The 27,245-nt window shown below is 37.3% G+C and overlaps 2 protein-coding genes across 5 annotated transcripts in view; both read right to left on the reverse strand.

The window, feature by feature from the left end:
- LOC127656620 (calpain-3-like) overlaps positions 1-3,429 on the reverse strand; it is a 30,144-nt gene extending 26,715 nt beyond the window's left edge. For both annotated transcript variants that reach the window (XM_052145032.1, XM_052145033.1), the window contains exons 1-5: positions 3,021-3,429; positions 2,463-2,532; positions 1,952-2,070; positions 1,172-1,305; positions 462-630 (exon numbers count right to left, since the gene is read on the reverse strand). In XM_052145032.1, coding sequence (XP_052000992.1) covers positions 462-630; positions 1,172-1,305; positions 1,952-2,070; positions 2,463-2,532; positions 3,021-3,272 — 744 coding nt within the window. In that variant the 5' untranslated portion in view covers positions 3,273-3,429. The remainder of the gene's footprint in view (positions 1-461; positions 631-1,171; positions 1,306-1,951; positions 2,071-2,462; positions 2,533-3,020) is intronic.
- Positions 3,430-3,817: 388 nt separating this feature from the next.
- Positions 3,818-26,223, reverse strand: ganc (glucosidase, alpha; neutral C). Of its 3 annotated transcripts, XM_052145813.1 has the most exons (25): positions 26,137-26,172; positions 25,858-25,993; positions 24,519-24,572; positions 24,255-24,357; positions 21,550-21,677; positions 21,253-21,432; positions 21,136-21,157; positions 20,973-21,039; positions 20,448-20,544; positions 20,129-20,312; positions 19,713-19,857; positions 17,653-17,888; positions 17,377-17,503; positions 17,167-17,246; positions 16,852-16,995; positions 16,667-16,763; positions 16,456-16,557; positions 11,395-11,638; positions 8,477-8,541; positions 8,275-8,351; positions 6,927-7,001; positions 6,721-6,834; positions 4,582-4,694; positions 4,276-4,376; positions 3,818-4,150 (listed from the first exon to the last, which is right to left on the reverse strand). In XM_052145813.1, exons 1-25 carry the CDS (start codon positions 26,144-26,146, stop codon positions 4,044-4,046), a joined length of 2,808 nt encoding a protein of 935 aa, XP_052001773.1. In that variant the 5' UTR covers positions 26,147-26,172; the 3' UTR covers positions 3,818-4,043. The 3 variants fall into 3 exon arrangements, with proteins under 3 accessions (XP_052001773.1, XP_052001774.1, XP_052001771.1); XM_052145814.1 differs by lacking the exon at positions 25,858-25,993 and having other exon boundaries at positions 26,137-26,223; XM_052145811.1 differs by lacking the exon at positions 26,137-26,172 and having other exon boundaries at positions 25,858-26,104.
- Positions 26,224-27,245: the final 1,022 nt, after the last annotated feature.

Below are 27,245 nucleotides of genomic sequence, written 5' to 3' on the forward strand. Positions count from 1 at the left end.
TCAAGTTCCTCACATAGCATAAATGCATTCAATCTGAAATATAATTTTCTTTGCATTAATAATGTAAAAAAATGCGGTTTAATCAACGTCTTCTGAAGTGATCTAATTAGTTTTGGGGGAGAACAGACCAAAACATAATTCCTTTTTGACATCAGCAGAATCCTTGGCGATCATGATTTCAAACTTGTTTACTCTTGCTAGTGCTATCTAGCACTTTACACATTTGTCAAGCGCTAGGAAGTGTAATCGAGCTTGAAATCATGATCATCCCTCAAGACTGCAATGGCAAGGTGTATAGTATAAAAGGAGTTACACTTTGCACTAGCCATGCAGAGAAATCCGACCCGACAATGGTTTGTAATCATGATATGACGAACCGTGCTAAGGTGGTAATGCTCCTGGAATTGTTCCTTGCTGTACAACCATTCCGCCCGATAATGGAAAAGTTCATAATAACTCACCTCAATGGAGCAGCCCATGAGGGATCCTCTCTCCAGAGCTTTCTTCATGATCTTATACAGCTCTTTGGGTGCCTCATTCATCTCATAGTATTCAGTCACACCTCCAGTGAAGTCCTCCATTCCCTCAGCAGTGTTTCCACCCTTAAGAGCCTCGTAGGAACCATGAAGCCTGGGCAGATATACACACATTACAACAGAGAGAGACCTTACTTGGAAAATCAAGGACAAACATAAGGCTGGCTATAAACATATGTTAGAAGAGTATATCTCATTCCTTGACAACCTTTTTTTAGGTGCTATATAGTACACACAAAGTACATATAATGATTATGAATTGTTGTTGTATTTTAGTTATTGTATAGTTAACATGGATATAGAACATTGTCAAATAAAGAAATAATAATAAAGAATCAAAAAGTGCTAATATAACCAAGATCAAGTAAAATCCAAAAAAGAATGGGTTTCTTTAGCTAAATAAGACAATTTATTATTTGATATACATGACCTTTTGTAATTCAAATTGAAATCAAGAAAATGTTATTGGTAAATATTTTAAGATGTGCAAGGTTGTCAGTTAGGCCAACAAACTGTGGACTTTCTTTGGCTGATTATAAAAAAATGCTGATACTGGATTGGTTTTTGTTTCATTGAGTTTGACCAATTCCAAAACAGAGGAAGACTGAATTTGATCGATTTGCTGAGACACTTACTTAGCATAAGCTTTTTCCAGGAGAGCACTCCAGAATTCATTCCTCTCAGCAGACTTGGTGAACACCAACTGGTTCTTGATGGTGGGAATGCGGTCATCAACGACAACATCCATCCAGTCTCCATAACGCCAGAACTGAATCAGAAAAGGAAGGATGGTAAGAAAAGTCACAAAAGAGATATTTCACATAACAATGAAAAATCTGTCACCATCTACCCACTCTCATGCCATCCTAGATGTGAATAACTTTCTTTCTTCTGCAGAACCCAAACAAAGAATTTTAGATAAATATTTCAGAACTGCAGGTCCATACAATGCAAGTGAATGGTGACCAGACCTTTTTAAGCTCCAAAAATTTCATAAAGGCCACAATCCATAAGTTTCCAGTGGTTACATCCATATCCTCTGAAGCGATTAATATTTAAATAAAAATGTTCACTTTCAAAATGTGAAATAAAAGATTTATGGTAAAAACGACTTAAATATTCATCTGTTTCTCCCCATCTCTTCCTATCATATCACTTTTGAAGATACATTTAAGTGGCCTTTGGAGCTTTAAAATGTCTGGTAACCACTCACTTGCATTGTAAGGACCAACAAAGCTGAGATATTCTTCTAAAAATCTTCGATTGTGTTCTGCAGAAGTAAGAAAGTCATACACATCTGGGATGGATTGAGGGTGAGTAAATGATGAGAGAATTTTCATTTTTGGGCAAACTATCCCTTTAAGAGAATTTATAAACATATGAAATCAAAAGCTGTATTGCTGAATGACACCAACTTGAAAATGGAAAATTCCAGCATAACCATCGGAGAAGCTCTGCTCTTGAGGAATAACACGATACAGCAGCTTCTCATTTAGAGTTAGAGATGCAATGGCAGCAAGCAACCAGCAGTCACCTAAAAGATCAATTATTAATTGCACATGTTTTCAGAGAATGCTTTATATAGATAATTGGCATTTGGGGCCCACACTGCTGACCTCAAGCATTTTTAGATTGTTCTGTGGAACATGCCAGGTTGGTAATCTACGCTATGCATTTCAATCTTTTATTGCCCATGTGTGGGACACAACAATAGGAAGCATGGTTGGTTGGATTCTCTTCCAACAGAGTAAACACAAAATAGGGGGTCCCCTACTGGATGGTAAACTTGTATTCCAGGGGCCAATAAGAGGTACACATTGCAAGATTAGCTGCACTGTGACACTAAACATGTATAAAGTTCTGGCCCTAAAGACAAAGATAAAACCGAAGTATGCAATGTACTGTACTGTAAAGTGTTGATCTTACCCAGGTCTCCCTGGCAGATATCTGTCCTGCTAGCACCTCCGACAATGAACTCTGGGTTATCACATATCTCCTGCAAGATACATATCAGACTTTAATATTTCATTTTCAATACAAGAGCTATAAATATATCTGTCGATGTACAGAGATTCATCACCAGATGCTTCACCATTGCAATAGATACAAGTACATAGATAGATATTTACTTTTTGATCGATACTAATTTCCTATTTTGTCAAAATCATGTGAAAAACAATATCAAACATGCAGTATATTGAACAACCCTCTCTTCGCAAATCAGCTGCAAATCATCCATTCCACAATATATTTTCACTCAATCTTATCTTTTTATTTCCGAAGGTCTCATAAATACATCAGTATGTTTATATGTAGGCGCAAATGCAGCATTATGATCTTCCTTTGTAGGGTTTTAAAGGAACTTCCATTTGTCGCTCTTTCATCAATAATCTAATTATAAATCCATTCCATTTCCATATCCATATCCTGCCCACAACATGAGTCCCAGTCTACTTTAACCACCATAGGCCCTCACGCTCTTACCTTGGGCCGCTTCCAGACGATTTTCTTGACTTTTTTGGACTTGTGGCCCAGCTTTTTGTAGCCGAGGGAGTCCACAGTTGCAGGGAAGGTTTCATCCTCGAAAAGGGTCTTCTTCTGGAGATGCTCTTGCCTAAGGGTGTTGTATTCCTGATTGCTGAAGAGGATGGGTTTGCTAAGTGATCCTTCTCCATCCCTTCTCTCCCTCTCCCAGATTAACCGGTCGCAAAAGTAACCAGCCGGCGTATAGAGCATCTTGTTCACTAAGGTTTAAGGATTGAAAAAAACTGGCTTTTGCCACCACAGCTGAAATTTTGTAAACCTTCAAAAATCCCTGGCATAAATTCAAACAGCTGGCCTCTGATTGGCTGTCCAGCTAAATGGCACACCTTTCATGAGGTCATGGAGTGAATACTAGTGTAAGAGGAAAAAGTCTCTGTGAACACGCTCCTTTTTACCAATACATGCGCAAACCTCCACAACCTTTGGACTGCTCCCATTGGCTGATAAACAATGAGTATATGACGATAGTTGTGCTCTCGTGCCATTATTGTAGGATGACACAAAGGAGAGTGGTCCTGCAAAGAGAGACCAGTGAGATGGCCTGCCTCAGCAGAAAATTCTCAGTGGAGTTCAGCATTAAGCATTCTCAACATAACTATAGCAGGCTTAAACTTACTTAACAAAACTGACTCTGACATTTTAACATTTTAATGATAATTAATGACTCGAATATTGAGGATATTTTTGAATATTCAATTTTGTCGTTGACACAGAAACCCCACATTTCTTTTCTCATTGAGAATTCTTTATTTAGAAACCAAGTTTTTGTCTACTTTGAAAACAAAATATCATGTCATAATGTAATAGTTTACAATTTCATTTAAGTTTGGCAAAAGAAAAATGGCTTATATTTCATTTTTCATTAAAAACGGCTTTAAATGTTGGCTGCTTTTGACACCAGCACGAACAAAACATGAAATAAACACCAAAAAAACTAATACATTTAAAATAATAAAAGATCCACTATATTGTTATTTCCCAGTCTTGGTGTATTCCCAGGACCAGGCCAGTCAAAGTCAGTACATGTTGTTTTGGTTCAAACCGAAACATGAGTGGAATATTTCTTGCACCTTTAAAAGAGTAACAGGAGATTTAGTAAATAAATACTCTCTGGTTTATATCTCATCATTCATGTATTCTCTGAGAAAAGCATTTCATAAGGAACAGCAAAAGTAATCTATTGATCTTTGCTCACCTGATTTGAGCATAGGTTTAATTTTCGAACTATTCTGACCAAGAATGACCACTGATTCCACTTTGTCATCTGAGACAAACAAGCCTTTATCATTGGCACAGCTAAAAACACAAGGGACAAGAAGAATAGAATATTGAACACTCTAAATACATACAGTCATATATAACCTGTCTAACTTGTATTATTGCATACTAAAAACATATTTCTTTTTGATGCAAGTTGAGTATCTGAGGTATATCTGAGGATATAAGGAAAATGAAAAAGAAAAAAAAAAAAGTGATAAAAGTGATGTTGTTCAAGTGTTACCTGCTGACAAGTTTGCCTGCCCGCATGCTAAAATGGCGCAAGCAAAATTGCATCCTGTCTCTGTAACTGAAAGAGTGGCCATCATCTAGATAGAGAAGTCCATCAGCATTGCCCTGTTATAAATAAAAATATAGTCTGTAAATAGTCTAGATACAGTATATGTGTGTTAGTGTGTGTATTTGTGTATGTGCATGCATGTATGTGTGTGTGTGTCGAAATATAAAAATAAAAAAAAGGTTTGTTGAATGTTGGATTTGAAAAACGTTACAAAATATCCCATGGAAATGCCATGGGATTTTTTTTTTTTTTTTTTTTGGACATGTTGTCATAGTAATAGCATGGCAATACTATGTTTTTACAGGTTTTTGGACATGTATCATTGGGGTAACATGGTATTTTTTGAAATACCTTGGAGTACCCTGTAAATCCCATGGAACATGAATATGGTAATCAAACAGTACCATGTTATATATCATGATATTACCATCTGATAACATCATTGTACCAAGGTAACACCAAACAGCAGTTTTTGGTAACACTTTACAACAAGGTTCCATTTGTTAATATTAGTGAACAATATTAGTTAACAGGAACTAACAATGAACAGTGCATTTACAAGATGCATTAATAATTTAAATTTACAAATACAATGTTGTATATGTTAACATTAGTCAATACACTAACATTAACTAACAATGAACAATTGTGTTTTTGCAAACAAACACTACCTACGATTAATAAATGCTGTTCAAATGAATTGTTCATTGTTAGTTCATGATGCCTAATACATTAATTAATGTTAAAGGGGCCATGACATGAGGAATCAAATTTTCCTTGATATTCATTGTACTATAAAAACATACTGCAATTTCAGAACTGAAAACTTCATCCTCAATAGAAAGAGCATTTATTTAAACCAAGCTGCAAAAACAGCTTGTTTGGAATTTGTGGAACTTATGACATCACATGGATCAAATACATCTGCATATGCAATGCCTATTTTTCATCATTACACCCTTGGCCCCACCCAATGGCGCTCAGTCAGTCACACAGAAGAAGAGTAGAGATGGGCCTGTCATGGGACATTCATCCAAAGTGAACTTACACAGGACACCTTCATGTGCCTGTCTGGATTTAAATGTTTTTCTACATAAGCGTGCGCTAGATGAATGGCTTTGACCATTATCATACATCTCATGCTGGTTTAAAAAGATGCAATGTCGAGTTATAACTAAAACGGAGACCTCCATTGTGTTTCATTCAGCTGTGCTGCCTTGCTGTTGTGCTGTGCTGGAAAATGTTTGCACCCATCTGTGCTATTATTAATTGTTGGTCTTTTGTAAACATGCACTCGATGGACGTCTTTGATCGTTTTGATGATTCCATATAACACCGGTGATGTGCGCTGTGTTTTAAAAGCGACAAAAAACGCATCTCATTCTGCTGCTGCCACTGGATGGGTGAAACACATGCAGTCCTGTTCTGTGTGTAAACAAACCGGGAAAATGTTAGATGTCAAGACCAGAGTCTCTGCTTTGGCCTGTTGAAGCACCCAACATCAGCATGTATTGCATTCTGTTTGTGCATTCAGAAGATTTCAGTGTGGATTGCTTGTGAAACAGTCACAATATGATTGAAGCTTGGCAAAGGAAATGTTATTGAATGAGGTGGCAGTTAAAATTGGACTACTGGACAAAAACTCTTTAAGTATCCAATTTCATTTATGAATATTTAATTTGCCATGACTGTTTGATAGCTTATGCTATGAACAGTTTGACATGTTCAGATGAAATGTGTTGGGTGTACATTATGTGTTAACCCTGAAATTTATTTTTATAATGTGTGAAGATTGTTCATTTTCTTTGGATTGCATTTAAAATATAGCTGTATTGGAAGTCTTAAAGGGCCTGGCAGCTTAAACCAATCGGGCCAGAGACAGGGTGGAAAATAATTATATATGAATAAATTATGACTGTTTGGTGCAAAAAAACTTTACTATCATTCTAAGTGGACCTCAGGGAAGATATTAATATTATTTTTAAAAAAAACCGAGTATGTCATGACCCCTTTAACAAAAGGAAACTTTAGCAAGGGGCTATTTTATTGTCATGTGGTTAAGTTTGGTATAAGTCTGGTCACCTTAGAGTCAAGTGCCACAGTGAGAGTTATTGGATGCTGCTGTAAGTCAGCTGTACTCGACCCACAACCTGCTCTCCTAGGCACCACTGTCCCCCCACGCTGGAACACGGGTACCTACCCCAAATAGATACCATACATAAGCAGATGATTGGTTGAACAACAATAGCAGTGATGGAGATGTGATCTTGAGACAGAAAGCCACTCACAGTGCTCAGAGTCACTGGGAAATCCACAGTTCTGCCTCCTTTGTGTACCTCAGTGGTGTTTGCATCATACCACAGCTTTCAAACACACAAAACAATCCTTGCAAATAATATCATTCCAAAGACATGCATAAAACTTTTATTAATATGTACACGGGTCACTGAACTGATGCAAATTTTTTTTGGTCCATCTTTATTAAAGGGAAAGTTCACCCAAAAATGAAACTTATTAAAATATGTGTATGACATTCTGTCTTCTGGAGAACATAAACTAATATTTTTAAGAAGAATATCTCAGCTCTGTAGGTCCATAAAATGTAGGTGAATGGTGGCCAGAACTTTGAAGCTACAAAAAGCACATTAAGGCCGCAAAAAAGTAATCCATAAAACTCTAGTGGTTAAATCAATGTCTTTTACTATAAATCTCCACTTTCACATTGTTTTTCATTTGTTTATGGTTATTCACATTCTTTATTCATATCTCCACATAATAAGCATGAGGTGTATTTATAGTAAAACATTACTTCAATATTCATCTGTTTCTCACCCACACCTATCATATCACTTTAAAGACATGGATTTAACCACTGGTCATTTGGATTACCTTTATGTGCTTTTGGAGCTTCAAAGTTCTGGCCACCATTCACTTGCATTGTATGGACCTACAAAGCTGAAATATTCTTCTAAAAATCTTCGTTTGTGTTCTGCTAAGAAAGAAAGTCATACACATCTGATACTCTGCACTCAGAAATTGAAAACAAATTCATCAAAGTAATTTTTATATAGTTTCCTTTTAAATTCGAAAATATCTAAGTGGTGTAAACATCTGGATACAGTAAAAATAAACAAATAAAATTCATTAAAAGCTTACATTTATGAGCATAAGTAGTTTGGAATATTATTTTTAAAAAAAATGTGTCCATCAAATCAAAGTCAGGTCATGCAAATTTATTGCATTTTATTGACATGTCACCAAAAAAAAAAATATATATATATATTTTTTTTATGAAAGGCACATTTTGTTAAGCTCAAATAGAATAACCCTAAGAAAACTTCCTGATAATCATTACAGAAAAAATTCATAATTTTATTTTTGAATACCTTTTATGGTCTTGATGGTTACACCACTTGACATTTTTAAAGTAATTAAATAATTTTTTAATTTTAAGAAAATGCAAGAAATGTTTTTCAAATATTTATGAAACCAACATGGACACAAATATTACATTTCTACAAACTTGACACGTGTTTTAAACTTGATTTTCAAAAGATTTCTAATTTTCATAACCTTGGACAACTTGATTTGAACAATGACCCACATATTACAGATCTTATGCAATTAAAGGCTTACCTCATCAGACCCTGGCAGCAAAACTTTGACTTCTGTGACCTCAGGGTCAGTCACAGGGCACACAAGAAGTGCACTGCCTGAAAATGAAAATGTCTGTTACCGGTAGTTAGAATTCAAATGGAAATTGACACTAGACTGCTAAGGGTAAAAAGTCCAACTTTATATACTGTAGTGACATTACTCTGGAACATATCATGTTTACCAATCATGTACTGGTTCTCCACACTATATGTGCTTGGGTCTTTAGGAAACTCTATCCAAAGAGGTCTGCAGGACACAGAAATATAACAAATATATAGAAAAAAGACAGAGAAAGATCAACACAATGCACAACAATAACCCGACTGCTATAACCCAAGTCAGCAAATATTGTGGTTTCTAGAAATCTGAATAAGACAGCTGGCATATTCTGTCAGAATTCACCACTTGACACTAGCCATATCGCGTGTAAACTATAGCTATTTGTGGGGCTAAAAACACAAGAGCTTAAGTCAATCCAAGATGTATTGGTTATACTACAATCACAAAATAAATGGGGAGCTGTTTCTTCAACAAAACCACAAAATGAGCAAGTTTCATAAATGATATGATTTAACCTTGTCCTTTTCTTTTTTTCTGCGTATATAACTTCATATTTTGATGTCTGCAAATCCATAATATTGTTTTCTGTTGTTATGATTGTTCATTGTAAAAGATACAACCATGCTTCATTTCCCTGATTGTTTATGTATGTATACATCTGCAATAAAAAAATCTATAGCTGACTCTTCACATAGATCTAGAGAGTTGCGCAACTTGCGAATGAAGTGGATAACTGCACATCAAATGACTGTTTCATTTAGAGTAGAGGTGCTGATTGATGTTTTAGGAGAGCTGTATGACGGTATGAGTGTTGTAGCATATCCTGGATTGTTAAATTCTCTGCAAAACATTTCCCAGTATATTCAAAATCTGTGCGAGTCAGAGGGTGCTAAGGTGGGACGTCCATCTGCTCCCGATAAGTACTATTGAGCTCTCGACCAATGATGCACTGGAGCTCCGCAAGGACCGCCTCCCTCATTTACATGCACACAGAAAAGTAAAAATAAATACATGTATAAATAAATAAATATATATGGTAATATATAAATATGGAAATAAATATATGTGGGAATAAATAAATATAAAAAATAAATTAACACATAAATAAAAAAATACGCAAAATAAATGAATAAATAATTAAAAGTTAAAAAGAATAAAAATAAAGTTAAAAATAAATATAGAAAATAATAAAGGAATAAAGTCATACAATAATACATTCAGGATTAAATTTAATTAAAAATAAATTATATTTGTTTTATCAAGACATTTATTCCTTTATTTATTTTTTTATTATTACATTTATTCATTTATTATTTATGCAGGTTTGGGCCTCCATATCTACAATACTACTATAGTAAAACCATGATTTTCACCATGCGGAACACACCCAACAACTGTCAAGGTTACTACAATATTACTATAGAAATTGATTTCAGTATAGTTAAACTATGGAATTTCAATAGTAAAACCATAATAACCATACCATTTTTTACTATAGTTTTAGTTTTCCTGTATTATCACTGTGCTTTCACTACAAATAGCATGGTCCAAATATGGTTACTCATTGCGAGAGAAAGCAAAAGGTATTGAGAGGGAACACAAAACTTATTGCGAGGGCATGCAAAAAAATTATTATTCCCAGCCTGTCCTCTTAAGGGCTCCATATTAATCAGAAAACGATGTGCATGTAAATGTGGTCTGTGTGTAAACGGCACCTCTACGAAATTTTTTTTTAGATCCTCGTATGAAATGAGCCCACCAACAATTTGTTGATGGGTGATCATTAGTGAATTTGTTAGTTTAATCCTCCTTTGCAAAGTAATTCAGTATTCTTGAAAGCATAAAGGCCTGTTCACATCGTCAATTTTTTCAGTGTGACTGTTCGTTTCGAATGAGCTTTTTAACAGGAACAATGTATTCCGATGTTGCTATTCATACCGAGTCCAAAAAATCATCCACCGACAATCCAAAGTTTTTATTTTTTTAAGGAGAGTGGTCCGTTTTGTTTTTCGGACTGCGATGAAAACTGACTGACCAACGAGATAAGAGCTAAGATAGTTGCTGAGCTGCAGCGTGTACGTGAAGGACCTTTTTAAATCCTCTAGCGACATCGAGTGATGGCACCGGACACACTCCGCTGTCCTTTTGGGCAACCGATCGACAAACTGCTCCAGCACCACCAAGTTGACGATTCCCCCTGCGTCGTGGCCCTTCACTAGCAACAATTTACAAAATATATGTTTCATGCTGGCATGGTCTACAGAACAACTAAGAACCATGGTAATTGTTAAATATGTTTTAAATGTATAGGTCTTATTAATTTTCCTTTCATTAGGCAACTATGAATATTATGCTAATTAATAAACTAATACAATCATAATACGCAATAGATTGTTAAGCATTATATAGCTTATATGAGTGTAATAATTTTCACGTTGACACAATATCTTGTATTACACCATAGCCTACATAAGAATTAATGGTTGTTCTATTTGTGTAGCCTACTATAATGTGATTTTCTGTGTATAGTGAAATTGTTTCCCTATTTAGAAATATTAATGTAATTATTTGATATCACAAGAAAAAGGCACCACCGACAGCAGTAAAAGGCAAAAAAAAAGAGAAGAAAAATCCTAAGAAAGATAGGTGGGCGTATGACTGCGTATGCCCTAGACTACACTACTGGAAAGAACAATGAAACACTTTAAACAGTCCATCCATCCATCTTCAACCGCTTATCCGAAGTCGGGTCCTTTTACACTTTAACGGATTTCATTAAATGAATATCAAACAGCTGAAGGTGCAGGCAGGAGACTGGTATAAATGTTTGTAGAATAGCAACAGCGCCACCTACTGCACAGGGGTGAAATAGATTTTAGTTTAATTTGTTTACGGACTCGGTGTGAATAGACCTTCCGTCAGAGGCCCATCTCGCAAAATTGTCACGGAATTGGTGTGAACAGGTCTTAAATTTGTTATAATGTACCAGCATTCAGATGAGGGTTGCTAAATGATATTCTGTAAATTAAAGAGCTTTACCTGATTGGAGGCAGGGCTGAAGTGTGCGCTTGGTGAAACAGAGTGTACCAGTATGGCAGGAGATAGTATCTCTGCTGAATAGCAGAACGGACTGCAGAGGTGACATCGTCCCCAAATAGCCATGGTTCACGCCGTTTGGTGACTTTAGCTGAATGTCCTCTGAAAAATGGCTGGAGAGCCCCTGCCTGATACCAGCGGACCAGCAGCTCAGGATTTGGATTCAGAAAGAAGCCTCCTACATCAGCTACACATTTATGTAAGTGATCAGTGAGGGAACACCACACGCTAGGGAAGAGCAAAAGTGATACATTTTCAAACAGACTAGTTGGTAGGTTGTCTGAACTACTGGTCGACTTAAAGAGGTCATGTCATGAAGAATCTAATTTTCCTTGATCTTTTGAAATAAAGTATAAGAGGTAATTGTACTATAAACCATTCTGTAAGTTTCAGAACTCAAAACTTCCTCCTCAATGCAAAAAGAGTATTTGTTGAAGCCAAGCTGCCAAAATGACTCATTCTCTACTTCCTCCACATTAGAATGTCACACTGTGGTAGACATTTGCATCACAACAACACATCAATGCCAAGTTTACCTTATTACTTCCTTAGCCCGCCCAGCAGTGTTGAGCAGTGAGATGGCAAGTAGGTCAGCCAAGAGCAGGGAGCCAATCATAACAGAGGCAGTTTACTGTCAAGTCTTATAGGAGAAGCAGCACCAAAACCAAGCATTTCTGACAGAGGGTCAGAATGAGGGTGGAAAATTATCATGTTTTGCAAATATATTACTCCCTTTTTTTTGTGCAAAAATATTTAATAATATTTAGAGCTGTCAAAATTAACATGTTAACACATGAGATTAATTTAAAATGTTTAACGAGTAAATTTAACGCATTTACCGGTAATAAAGCATAAACCAGCAAAACACTGGTGGGACTAGGGCAGAACCCTTGCAATGTGTCCTCCTAGAGTCATTACACTAATGGACACAACACACATACACACACACAACAGCAATGGGAAAGGACCTAACTCTATTTGTATGTACAAAAAATCCCAGATGGGACTTTTTCTGCCGTGAGCCTCTACAAGGTGCAATTGAATTACCACTGAGGCAGGTCAAGACTTAACAATCACATACATACAGAATGAGACATTGTCTGCACCGCTTTTTATGTTGAGATCAAAGCCATGGTTAACACTGGCATTGATGCCCTGATGCAAATCATAAACGTGGCTTCACGACTGCTGTAGCACAGCGGATAGCCACAGTATGCCGGCGAATTAATATTGTGGAGGATGAGAGTTTAAGATATTAAATACCCATTGCATTGTAGATGCAGCCTATGGGGACTAGTTCTTTCAATTAATCAACCTCCCACTTAGACTTTGGGAAACATTTAAGATTACTTGAATTGGTGCATTTCTATCTTTATACTGTGGAAGGCTTTGTTAGGAAAATGTCAATTAAGCATTATATTGCTACATATTTTTTTGCTTTCTTTCCTTAAAGGAAATAATTGCATTTTGACAAGAAAATAATTATATATAGAAAAATGTCACACTTTGAAAATCTGCTATTAATTGCGATAAACTAGGAAAAATTAATGATAGCACTTATAATATTATAAGTGAACCCCAAAGAACATATTCAAATAATAAAAAGGCATGTCATGACTAGTGGTCGACCGATATATCGCCGAGGCCGATATATCGGCCGATATTGGGAATTTTTTAGATATCGGCATCGGCCGATAAATATTTCCGTTTGGCCGATATATTTCAAAACAGTCTGACAGTGCATTAGCGCTTTTTTCCACTGGCGCGAGCAGAGCGAGCATGAATGAACTGAATATGCTCGCTCTGCTCCGCCCAGCACCGTAAGACAAGCCACTCAGAAGTGAAGCAGACATCTGACAGACACAGTAAATGACCAATCAGCATTCGCTTTCTAACTTGACGCTACATTGTGTTACACACAAAAACACTCCGGTGTGCAGCGAAGTCTATTCAAAAAGTACTGTGATTGATATGTCAGATCCGCAGCCCAGCGGTAGCTCCAGTGGGGGTCACAGATGTGACAAATAAATTTAAACAAAACAGAAAACATTTAACCTCACAAACAGTCAAAAATCCCGTGACTGGCTGTTCCTCAGATGCGCGCGCGCTGTTCTCGATTACGTTTAAACTAGACGCTGTTTTCCCACGGACTGAAAAGCTGGGTCGCGTGCACTACGGATCAGTGATCGCGTGAGGTGGATGAGAAGAGAACACTGTCTGGTAAGTAATAATACGTTTGAGAAAAAAAAATATTCCTTAATCTGAATTAAGTTATTCACTATCTCTGTCTGCTGTATTTAATTATCCATGATTGGCGTAATATTGTGTGTAGTATACCTTTTCATATGTTCCGGTCGGATTTGATGCTAATCGAGCATGCAAATACACGTGACGGCTTACAAAGTTTCAAAGAAACAAACAAGCAAAACTAAATAGACATAAATCATTATTATTTAAAGGGTTAGTTCGGTATTTTACACTTAAAGCCCTGTTTTAAGATCGTTTCTGATGAAATAGAACGGTTAAGATTGAAATTTGGACAAATGCTGCTGTTCCGAGAATTTTCGGTTTCTGTGTCAGTACTTTAGTTTACAAAGACGTGAAACTCACCGAGTGGTCTGGGGTGTTCACTGATATGCTCACACAAAATCGCTGCAAAGATGCTTTCCAACAGGTTTTATCGTAGTTTTTGTCCGACTCCATTGACTTGACTTGGTACAAAAACTACGTTAAAACCTGTTGGAAAGCATCTTTGCAGCGATTTTTGTGTGAGCATATCAGTTAACACCCCAGACCACTCGGTGAGTTTCACGTCTTTGTAAACTAAAGTTTAATGCGTTTTATGAATGATTGTTCCAGTGCACATAGACAACCATTGTGTAGGTGGGGGGGTGCTAACACAGAAACTGAAACTAAAGATTCTCGGAACAGCAGCATTTAAATATACTTAAAGTAAACAACCTGTTTAAACTTAATAGTGTAAATAAATGTATATTTATGAGATGGAATTGGAATTGCACATACTATTTTGTCATATGAATATTGTTTAGATTGGTATTCTTTGTCTCTCATTTACTGTATTCACATGTATTGTATCGGCCTCATATCGGCCAATCGGCCAGATTGATTTCTCAATATCGGCATCGGCCATTAAAAATCCCATATCGGTCGACCACTAGTCATGACCCCTTTAAAGATGAAGTGTTTAACTGAAGTTTTAACAATGTTAAAATCCTTTCAAGTTCACTCTTGAAAATCAACATGCTGCAAAGATAATTGCTTTGAACATGAAGTGTGTTAGCCAATCGCATCGTGTAAGTTCTCTTTGTCTAACACAGTCTTAGTTTTTTGCAGTTTCACTCCTGCAGGCTTTCAGAGTTTTCTTTGAAACCCTCCAGCACCACCTGTTTAGATCAGCTTTAAGGGGATTTAATGTATGCCGAATAGAGCGCAACAGTGCCCGCCCACTTATTCAGCCATCTGGGTTCTGGAAGAACTTTTCCTATACATTTTTCCCATAAACTTTTCAAAAAATCCTTCATAAAAGAGTTGTAAGCCATGAATCAAACCAACCAGGTAAATCACAACATCACAAACTTTGGTTTGAGGCAAAAAACTATTTAAAAATCTGACAAAAAGACAAAGGTAATTACTATCTTTCGTGAGGGCACTGACTAAAATCCTATGAAGCATTGCGAAAGATATAATTGAAAATAAAACAAAGGGAAAATGTAAAACTATTGATTTTAAGTTGTTGATTATAAGTATAGAAACAATATATTTCATGTTTATTGCTAAATATTCTGAAATGTACAAAGATATAAGCAGTTTAAGGATGAAGAGACACTGACTCGATAATATCATTCACAGTGCGTCATGTGAGTGGGCGGTCGCTTCAAGGTACGTTTCGCGGTCTTGGTTGGCCGCGGTTCTCTGATTGGTGAAGTTTTCTCTACTGGACCACGTAGAGTTCCACATCAAACATGATTTTTATACAATGAAGTTGAAATAATGCAGATGGATGGCTTCAACTGAAGCATATACCATTGATGAATAACCTTGGTGCTCATGGTAGGTCAGTCTTTAGAGGTTTTTTACGTATTAGTTGGAAATCAATTAGTCTATGGAAAAAATATATGAGATTGTACTTCCGGAACCTGAACTGAAACTGAACTATGGTGCAGCAGCAGCATTTCTTACATGCTCAACACAGCGTGTCTTATGTATGTTCTTGCACTGAAGCAGCAGCAGCAATGTTAGCAGATCTGGTCCGCCAAGACCAAACCTACTTGTTTTATCCATTTTAACACCTTGAGTTTGGGGAAAGACTATATATTTGCTTGACCAATGGCAGATAGGGGAGTATATGCTTACTCAAAAAATATTTTTGCAATTCCATTTGTTGGCACTAGCGGTGTGGAAATTAAACACTTCAGCTTTAATGAACCCTGTATAATTGGGCTGGTTTAGGGTTATGTTCACCAGACACAGATCAGATGAATTTCTAAAGAATACTGTGTTTCGACGCTACACACAGCCCTTCAATATAACTATATAATTGTAACCTTTGTTGCCCAAAACTATTATAGTCCTCACAAAAAATTGGGGACAATTAATTATGCGTAATAACAGTATTTTTCTTTAGGTTTGATTGTAGAACATCTATATATTTTTTTACAAAAGTGGGGCTTTGACTGTTGTAGTGGTAGTGCTTTAAAAGAGGATGAATTTGGAGATGAAACTTCTTGGAGGATTTTACCTATCTAGAAAAATCATGCTAAACACAACACACACAAAAAAGTCTACAAGACGATGTCCAGCTCATCCTCTTTAAATACAAGTCACTAAAAATATTAACGCTAAACAAAAACTGACCCATCCCTTCCTTTGTTATGCTGAGTTTCAGGGTATAGATATACTCTATGTTTTAAAAAATATATAACATAAAAAATATGAAATGCAATTCTGTTTGCAGCACCATGTTACTTTATTACTTGCTCTAACCTCCACAAAACTGTATTCCTGTCAAACTCATCGACAGCAGCATCGGTATTGAAATCTTCAAGTACTCCCAAGTAGCAACATTATCCCCAGTCCAAACTGCACCTGTGACATAAACAGTACTATGATTCTATGGGGCTTCAGTCTCCATCAACAAAATGTATATAGTGTTGTGTCTATGGCATTTCTGTTTTGTCTGAGTTCCAGCTCTTACCCAATCTTTGAGACCCAGCAAAGAAAGAGCGTGAAAGCACAAACGGCCTCTCCATGCCACCTGAACGGGTTAATAATCCATCAAATGTAGCCATATGCTGTGAAAATAAGAAAAAAAATGTATTTTCTTGGTCCATCGCCACGTCAAATGCCTGAAATACGGTAGTTTGCATTAGTTGAGCTGACCTGATAAAACCCATACAGGTTGTGTAGCTCCCTATGCTCCCAACCTCCATGGTGCACTGCATCTTTTGGCATTGTCTGCTCTGGCCCATTAAAGACAGAAGGTTCATTCATGTCGTTCCACACAAACAAAGATTCAGTTGACCCCTGATGCAGAAATGAATTTTCAGAAAACAGATATCTAGAGGAGCACAGAACCATGGCATTGTTTTGTAGGTATAAATATGCCTACCAACAATTTAACAGTGTTTCGCAACTTATAGCAAGTAATACACACACACAAAAAAAGCAAAAAGTAAACCAAAATTTAAGACTCACTTCATATGTGTTTAGAGAGAACTGTCTGGCATACCATGACCTTGTCTTTGAGCTGCTAAAGTCCAGATAGCAGGATTCACCTGATGGAGCAACAAAGAAATCAACAGAATTTGTAAATTTGCTGAAGAAAATGTGAGTGGTGTCTGTTCAAAGTATTTACAGTATATGTATTTGGATTGGAAGAGAGAATATACTTCGATTAGATCTTACATGGCCAACATGTTCCTTCATACAAAGCACCTTTTCTGTTCTTCACAAAATGGCCAACTTCTTTAGCTTCACAAAATAATGACCAGTCAGGATCAATCTTGATGTGCGGGTCACTTATAACCACCAACTAAACAGGCATATAATAACATTAATTAAAAAATTATAACTGAATATTGCTCAACTTATAAACCACTCAAAGCTGTTTTTGCCTACATCATGAAACATATAATGAGAGCCGCACAATTGACAAATCAAACGTAGTTTTCACTACACTACCTTCCTCTTCTTTTCCTGCAGGTGGCGCTGTAGTTCTGCTGGATTGGGAAAAAGCTTGGAGTCCCAGGTGAAATATCGCTTCCCATTTGTGTGGTCTATGTCCAACCATATAACATCATAGGGAATACTGTGGAGGTCAAATCCAGCATCCACAGCTTTCACGTCTGCCTCGTCCTCGTAGCTCCAGCGGCATTGATGATATCCCAAAGAGAAGAGTGGTGGAAGAGCCTGGTAGCCTATCAGCACAGAAATAGTAAAGGAACTATTACTATTTGTATTACTATTTTCATTTGTTGACACTTTTTATGTATAATTCACAAAGTGTATTTAAATTATAAAATAATGTTTGGGTGTTTCTTCAACTTTGGGAACTTTCAGCATACATACATTTATTTATACATACGGTGGACTAATTGCCAAAAATTTGTGTCGTTTTTTAGAACCCCCTCCATATTGTATATATTTACAATCTTATGATGTATTGTTTTTTTTTATGATGAATTCGTTTTTTGTCCTAACATTGTAGTCATGTAATTATGGTTCTGATCACACTATCTCCCTCCAAAAAGTCTTGTTTTATTACACTTGATGGCAGATAGTACTACAATTTTTTTTCTCTATCACAAAATGCAGGTGGCACTCTAATGCATTTTAGCCCTCAAAGATGTGCTCGTCCATAGACATTAAGTACATTTTTCGTTTATGCACTGCCCCAATGTTTCATCAAATATCTCGGCCTCTGACTGGACTAGAAGCTAGTTCACTCAGAGGTATCTAGGTGTCAGGTGCAATTAGAAAGCTGAGATCCTCCCCTGACGTATAACATTTTATGATCAATAGTCGATAACACATAATTCGTTAGTCGCTAACACATATTAAAATATATTTAACATATATTTCTGATGATTTGTTAGCATGCTTTTGCTAAGCTATAACACTGGATTATTCACCCAAGTAAGCTCACAGACAAAAATTGCACAAAAAAAGTGAGCAGATATAATATTTTTTTAGCTATATGAAAGAGATGTTTGTATTTGATGTATTACAAAAATCATATTTCTCTTTGTGATTCTTTTAAAATTCTTTTGAACTGTGGCAAAATAATCTATACAGTCGCATTTCATTTGATATATGATGTGTCTAATTAAGTGCTATTTGAAAGACTTTTATATTGATATTTTCTACCACCTTGACCTCTAGATGGCGCCTATTTGCGACGCAGATGTTTTCAGGCCTTGTTATTTTACGTAACATAAATGTAACAGAACTGATGGTTATCTATGAAAAGTTCAGATTCTAAGCTTTCAAACTATACCACATATGCCTGACTTGAACATTTTAAGCGACACATTTTTCGTGACATAGCACCCACTATTGGACCCGCCGGTGGAAGAAGTTAAAAATGTTTCATACTCTCACATTTTTTTTTGTATTTGTCTACAAACAATGTTCAACAGTTTACATACATGCAACAAAGTAGATTTATGCCGTTTCTGTCATTTTTCTGAAAGTCATAAAAAATTACCAAATTTCCATCAAATCTCAAATCCTTTATTGTGTTTAATTAAATTCTGTGGTGGAAATGACACCCTATCGGGCCAGTGCTGCATTTATAACATCAGTGCAAGCAAACAACAAGCGAGGGAGCACAAACATTACGTGGAGCGAACGAGTCTTCTAACCGAGGAGCGAGCAAGAGTATATTTATCTCACAAAGACGAGCAAATGCATAAGGCACAGTTGCGTGCACGCACAAGATTATGCAGACACCGAGCGCACTCTCCTAGCATTGTCCTCGCTCTTTTCCAAGTGTCTTAGCAGCAGCTATTACCAACGTGTAGAAAATATCAGGAAAAAAACCCACATAATGAATTTCAATTAATCTTTCTATAAGTAAAACATATATTCTTTTTAAATATGTAAAAAAAAAAAGTAGAAAACCTGTCATAATTACTATTCTTAGTAGGCCGGTCATTTTTTACAAGGAACACAAAAGGTCTTAGCACAAACACAACACAAGGGCTAATATTATTTGGGGAATGTTTGGTTGCTAGTGCTACCTGTAAGTTGAGCATACTGAGAGAACACATGGGCAGGTGTGGGTCCCAGCAAAATGAAACAGTCGATTGTGCCACTCTCTGATATCCACCTGACATCAGTCTGAGCTGTGATCTTACTTGTCTTCCCTGATGGTTCCTTCTCTTCCTGTGTAAATAATAAAAAGAAACAAGTACGACAGTAAAATTGAGACTGCTGACAAAAAGGATCTGAAAATGCATACTTATTGATTTAATCTTGCTAATTCTACTGTTTTCTGAAAGTGCTACAGAGCCACATTGTTTACACTTTACAAAGAAATCAACATTAGAATGGCTTTTTGACTTATAGTTTGTCTGCACTTTAAACTGGAATAGAAGAAAGAATTTTAACTAGGACTTGGACAAAAGAGTCTGAATAGAATCTAATAGGACTGCACCTCGCTTGTTTTTGGATTGTACTGGATATCAACCAGAGTCTCAGATGCATTCAGCCAGAACACTCCAATGGTTTTCTCTGGCTTGTGGGCTAGCAGGAGAGGAACAGAGCCATAAAGGCCAAACCTGCTATTGATGTCATAGGCAAACACGTCCAAGTTGTACAGCCGATATGCCTCAGAAACACTGTAAAGTAGAAAAAGAGTTTGAGTAGATAATTAAATGATATTAGGAAAGATTGTATTCTGTTATGCATCCTTTGGTATAAATTGTATCTCTATCACGAGATATTTTAGGCAAGAATGTTACAAAGTGCACTACCTCGTGTCCTTCAACAGCAGAGTATCGGCATGTTCAGGAAGGCCATATGTATGGCTGAATCCATGGAGACTTATGTCCATACCCACAGAACTGGGACCTGAATTAAAGGGATCAGCAAAACTAAAATCCATTTACAAAATATTTATATTTGCTATGTAGTTGCTAGGTGTTCATGATGGTTGCTAGGTTACGGCAAGGATATTTTTTCAATGTTAAAATTCTCTCGTATCCCAGCTTAATATGCAATAAAATGTAAGTATGCCATTTGTAGGTTGATTTCGCCTAAAAGTTTAACAATGTGGTGCTATCAAAACATTTGTTTGAGTGGGCCATCCAGCCCGACACAGCAATATTGACTCGACCAAAGGTGTTGTATCTGTTTGTACAACCAATTGAAGATGAGGGATGTTTTCAGGAATCTGTGTGAAAACAGTGATTCTTTTTTGACGAAGGTCCAGTAATGACACACTTTTCATTTTTGGGTGAACTATCCCTTTAAGGTATTCTGTGGCGATGAATGTTTACCGTTTGCCTTGATGTCATGAAATTTTCTGAATGTTTCCTTCCACAGTCCATCTGGATCTTCCTCACTCTTTGAGATGAAATAGCAAGACTTTTCACACAAGAAAGCAATGTATCCTTCAGAAGTACAATATGCACTCTCACTCTCAACAAAACGTTTTCTCACCTGACATAAACTCGAAGATGACCTGAAAGAAAAATTGTTGGTGTTATTTAATCAAAACCAGCATTAATTGTTAACAAATGGGTGCAAGTAATGACACAAATTTTAAGTATGTAATACTTTTTTGTTGGATCCTGCAGAGTCTCAAAGTAAAGTCTGTTTCCTGGATTGAGTGTGACAACCTCCTCTGCATCACAGGAAACCTCCAGTCTAAAAGGTGAAGATGAAATGAGAAGCTGGTGCTGTCCTGGACCCCAAGTTAGACACACACAGTCTTCTCTCTTCCATTGAACTCGAAGCCTGTCAAATAAATAGTAAAAAAATAAATAAATAATGGCAATGTATAGTGCTAGGATAGAGAGAGACCTTTATAATTAAGTTTTAACCAAAAGGAGCATTTCTAAATTGATGGCTTACTGGTCATATTTCAGCTCTCCAATCAGAACATCTGAAATCTGGTACCGTGGTTTTATTGGCTGTAGTTCATCAATTGAAACTCTGACTATTCCATTTTGGGTTGCCCGTATTTGAAGACACAGCCGGTCCTGTGAGGTGTAAAATGCTTCTGTTCTTTCAATGTTAAGTTCAATATTTTGTCCAAAGTCTTTCTAAAGCGAGCTTCTTTAACATACACTCACCTAAAGGATTATTAGGAACACCATACTAATACTGTGTTTGACCCCATTTCACCTTCAGAACTGCCTTAATTCTACGTGGCATTGATTCAACAAGGTGCTGAAAGCATTCTTTAGAAATGTTGGCCCATATTGATAGGATAGCATCTTGCAGTTGATGGAGATTTGTGGGATGCACATCCAGGGCACGAAGCTCCCGTTCCACCACATCCCAAAGATGCTCTATTGGGTTGAGATCTGGTGACTGTGGGGGCCATTTTAGTACAGTGAACTCATTGTCATGTTCAAGAAACCAATTTGAAATGATTTGAGCTTTGTGACATGGTGCATTATCCTGCTGGAAGTAGCCATCAGAGGATGGGTACATGGTGGCCATAAAGGGATGGACATGGTCAGAAACAATGCTCAGGTAGGCCGTGGCATTTAAACGATGCCCAGTTGGCACTAAGGGGCCTAAAGTGTGCCAAGAAAACATCCCCCACACCATTACACCACCACCACCAGCCTGCACAGTGGTAACAAGGCATGATGGATCCATGTTCTCATTCTGTTTAGGCCAAATTCTGACTCTACCATCTGAATGTCTCGACAGAAATCGAGACTCATCAGACCAGGCAACATTTTTCCAGTCTTCAACTGTCCAATTTTGGTGAGCTCTTACAAATTGTAGCCTCTTTTTCCTATTTGTAGTGGAGATGAGTGGTACCCGGTGGGGTCTTCTGCTGTTGTAGCCCATCCGCCTCAAGGTTGTGCGTGTTGTGGCTTCACAAATGCTTTGCTGCATACCTCGGTTGTAACGAGTGGTTATTTCAGTCAAATTTGCTCTTCTATCAGCTTGAATCAGTCGGCCCATTCTCCTCTGACCTCTAGCATCAACAAGGTATTTTCACCCACAGGACTGCCGCATACTGGATGTTTTTCCCTTTTCACACCATTCTTTGTAAACCGTAGAAATGGTTGTGCGTGAAAATCCCAGTAACTGAGCAGATTGTGATATACTCAGACCGGTCCGTCTGGCACCAACAACCATGCCATGCTCAAAATTGCTTAAATCACCTTTCTTTCCCATTCTGACATTCAGTTTGGAGTTCAGGAGATTGTCTTGACCAGGACCACACCCCTAAATGCATTGAAGCAACTGCCATGTGATTGGTTGATTAGATAATTGCATTAATGAGAAATTGAACAGGTGTTCCTAATAATCCTTTAGGTGAGTGTATATGTACATAAAAATAGTCCTGCACATGTAATCATCTGCATTACATGTCACTGCAGTTAAAGGGATAGTTCACCCAAAAATGAGAATTCTCTCATCATTTACTTACCTTAATGCCATCCCAGATGAAGACTTTTTAGAAGAATATCTCAGCTCTGTAGGTCCTTACAATACAATAGAGTGGTGGCCAAAATTTTGAAGCTCCAAAACACAGCATAAAAGTAATCCATATGACTGCTGCCATTGAATCCATGTCTTCTTAAGCGATCCAATCGATTTTGGGTGAGAACAGACCAACCTTTTTCACTGTACATCTGCAGTCTCTAGGCACCATCTTGATCAAGCTCAATTACACTTCCTAATCGCAGTGCATTACATGTCACTAGGAAGTGTAATCGAGCTTGAAATCATGATCGCCAAGGAGACAGTTGATGAAGAAGCCTTCATTTTTGTCACACAGTATACATTTGCACATATAAAGTGAATTTCACATATCCCAGCTAAGCTGGGGTCAGAGTGCAGGGTTAGCCATGATACAACACCCCTGGAGGGATAGGTTCAAGGGCCCAACAGTGGCATCTTGGCAGTGCTGGGGCTTGAACCCCCAACCTTCTGGTCAGTAACCCAGAGCCTTAACCGCCGAGTGTAAAAGGAGTTATATTTTGGTCTGTTCTCACTCAAAACCGATTGGATTGCAGAAGACATGGATTATTAAACTACTTAAATCATATGGATTACTTTTATGCTGCCTATATATGCTTTTTAGAGATTCAAAGAATCTCTAAATACCATACTTGCATGGTATGGACCTACAGAGCTGAGATATTCTTCCAAAAATCTTTGTTTATGTTCAGCAGAAGAAAGAAAGTCAGACAAATCTGGGATGGCATGAGGGTAAGTAAATGATGTAAGAATTTTCATTTTTGGGTGAACTATCCCTGTATGCTATAAAAAAAGTTATATTGTGGTACCACAATACAGTGGTGGTATCAGATGGTACCTGTGGAGCTCAACCTTATACTATGGTAGTGAACACCAAGGTGTGGTATTTACACCAAGGTAGTTCAAATAATGTCCAAAATACAATGCTATTACCATCATGCCATGTCCAAACAAACAAAAAAAACTTTGAGAAAACGTTTGGGTTATTTTTCTGTGAATACAAGAGAATTACTTGAATTGTTTTTGAATTGTGGTTGTATTTCACATAATTCAGCTTAAAGTCTATGTACACAACAGAAGGTAAGGAGGGTGTTGGAGTGGTAGTGCACCTGAGAGTCTTGCTTACAGAGCTCCAGACTGGCCCCTCTATCTGTTAGTACTAATGTCTCCAGGAGGACAAAGTACTGAGACACTGCTTTATCTTTCTGTCGCCTGTAGGAGTTCAATGGTCAACAATCAACAACTATAACAAGGTTTAACATATGCCACTATAATACTAGCGACTGGTCAATATATTCATTGTTTTCAATGAATGTCCTACTTGTTTAAAGACTGACATACAGTATATTTTATACAGTATATATATTACCTACCTGTAGAATAAGATTTCGTCATTTTTCTTAAACTTATCATCACCCGGCACGACACTGCAATGTAATGTTATACTCATAAGTCCATTGCACATTACTGGTCTTTTGTGATAATTTTGAAAAAGTGATCTGCAAGAATATGGCACGTGCAGAACAGTGTGGATTTCTTTAAGACTGCAAGGGAAGCTCAGCTTCCCCTATAATGTCAAAAAAATAATGGTCAAATATGTACTATTGTGTAAACAATTTATTGACTAAAAATGCGTTAGAAGACGAGTTCGTTCAGAATCAGCTACATTACATATAGCAGGTCGGCTGACTCGATTTACTTCTCATACATTCCCGTAGCGTCAGTGCATTTCCCTGTTGAAGCCGAGCGTCCATTGACTTCAATGGGGCTGCTATGAACAGTTTTTTTCAGTGCTCCGAAAATAGACGGTCATTGGATAAATGCTGCGATTATGTCCCGCCCACGGACGCTCAGCGTCTCTGGGGGTGAATGAGGAGTGGGCTGGCCCGGACTCCGGGCTTCCGCGTGATGATTGGAGGATCTGTCGAAAGACTGCATCTCCTTTTGATTGACAGCGAATCTGTACTATAAGAAGTCACTGAAGCTATTTCGCGCTCAGTCCCATCGCGGATTTCTCAAGTGTAGTCGAAAGACAAACTGCTGCAACCTATTTCTTTATATTTGTTTGGCGAAATTGCTAGTCAATTTGCATAATACATTTCACACAATTATACACCACATTCCTTGTTTCAGTTTTACCAAGTTTAATATATTTTGTTTTAGAGCGTTCGTTCGTTCGTTCATTCATTCATTCATACAGTAGGCTAGGCTAGCGTCGTACGGGTGAAACTGCGCACGATGGCAGACGGTGCTAATATTGTCGACCTGATTTTGGCGAAGCCATTTGAAAGTCTTCCTTACGAGAATTAAAAAAATTAGAATTAAACAACAGGGCAGATCAACACCTAAGATTGATTTAGTGCAAAAAATAGGGTAAATAAGTTTATAATGTAGGCCGAAAATGAGCTTCCCCTCTTTGAAAGACCAGCAGCCGCCACTGGTGCAGAATGTGCCATATCACAGAATGATAACACCATGTCTTAACTACAGGCGTCGCGATAAAATTCCAGTTATTTTTATTACTGGTGGTACACATTTTAGTTAAAAATAGGTCACTGTGCCACAAGCGATAATGGATTTGAAAGCATATAATATAGCGTTCAAACTGAATTCTATGCAAACATACTTCATAACAAAATTAGTCAATGAGTATATTTTGTTAGTGTTTTGATTTTTAATAATGTTATTTCTTGATTTGATTTATGTCCTTACCCATTTCCAATGCGAGTGCGGGCCAGCAGTGCGCTTTCACAGAGAGACTCCGCCCACACGCTGTTCTGAATGGCTGTGATTTTTGATTGTGGCGTCTCACAGTCGCGTCTAGTGTGGACAGACACGCTTGCTGTCGCTGGAATTTTATCGCGTCGCGTGTAGTTAGGACACGGTGTCACAGTGAACATCGCTCACAAATTCAACAACTTCACGTCACGTGCATAAGATATGTTGCAGAAATACATCTAGGGAACAGTTCTGTGTTGTTTTAGTGTTTACCTTTGAACATATTCAGTAGAGACGTTATCCACCATGATTCCGTCAAATGAAGAGGAAGTTATTTTACAGGATATAGGTGTGGCAATTGTCAACTGTTTATCATGTTATACAACGTTGTCTTCCTTCAGGGGGCGCACGTGGCTCAGAAAACGTAAGAAAAGAAAACAGAGCCGCATTCAAATCTCATGGTGTTTTTTATTTTTATTTTTTATATATATATATATATTTTTGAATACATTTGTAGACTAGCATTTATGTTAGTTTAAATATTATTAATCCCACCGATATTAACCTAACATGAAATTGAAACTCGACTCAACAATCTCAGTATAATTTAAATAAAATTATTTATTAATCACAAACGTGTGTCATTTGTAAATTCTGACCAACGCTGAGAAAAGTAACAGAAACCACGTGACAACGCCGTGCAAGTACGATATTTTTGGATAATAATTTACACCTTAGTAATAACACTGAGGAACATTAATAGCCATGTAATTAAAAATGCACTGTAAATAGTTAAAACGAAATATTTATTATTTTGACCCTTGGTACCTGAGCAATTAGAATGCCTTCTAGGCCTTTAAGCCCCGCCCATGTCATTTTTCTGGCCATGTATGGGAATGGCCATTTTTCTCATTCTACCCGTCTGTGATTTTTTTTTTAATTGTGCCGAAAATGTACTTTTTTTTTTTTTTTTTTTTTTAGATGTTTGTATTGACATATTACTCCAGGTGGCAAATATAAATTGACATTTTAAGTATTCTATAATTTTATACTCCTGCTTTACCTTCCAAATAAAATGTATATGGCTTCAGATGTACAAACTTATAGATTCCGATTTTTTTTGGTCTAGTCGGTGCCCTAGCTATGACCATAACATAAACAAGAAAGAAGATGTACAATTTGAGTTGACAAAATCTCATTATCCCAGGGTTGAACAGCAGAGGGCACCTGTCTGTCAGATATGTCCAGCTCTGGGGCACGCGTTCGGACAGACAGTTCACGAGCACCCGCGCAGAATGGAATGCACGTTCACGCGCGTGCTGTTGCGAAGGGCAATAGCGTCGCGAACGAGCGCGCATGCAGCAGGCAGACGGAGCCGCACG

The sequence above is a fragment of the Xyrauchen texanus genome, chromosome 16, assembly GCF_025860055.1.
Source record: "Xyrauchen texanus isolate HMW12.3.18 chromosome 16, RBS_HiC_50CHRs, whole genome shotgun sequence".
Classification (NCBI taxonomy): domain Eukaryota; kingdom Metazoa; phylum Chordata; class Actinopteri; order Cypriniformes; family Catostomidae; genus Xyrauchen; species Xyrauchen texanus.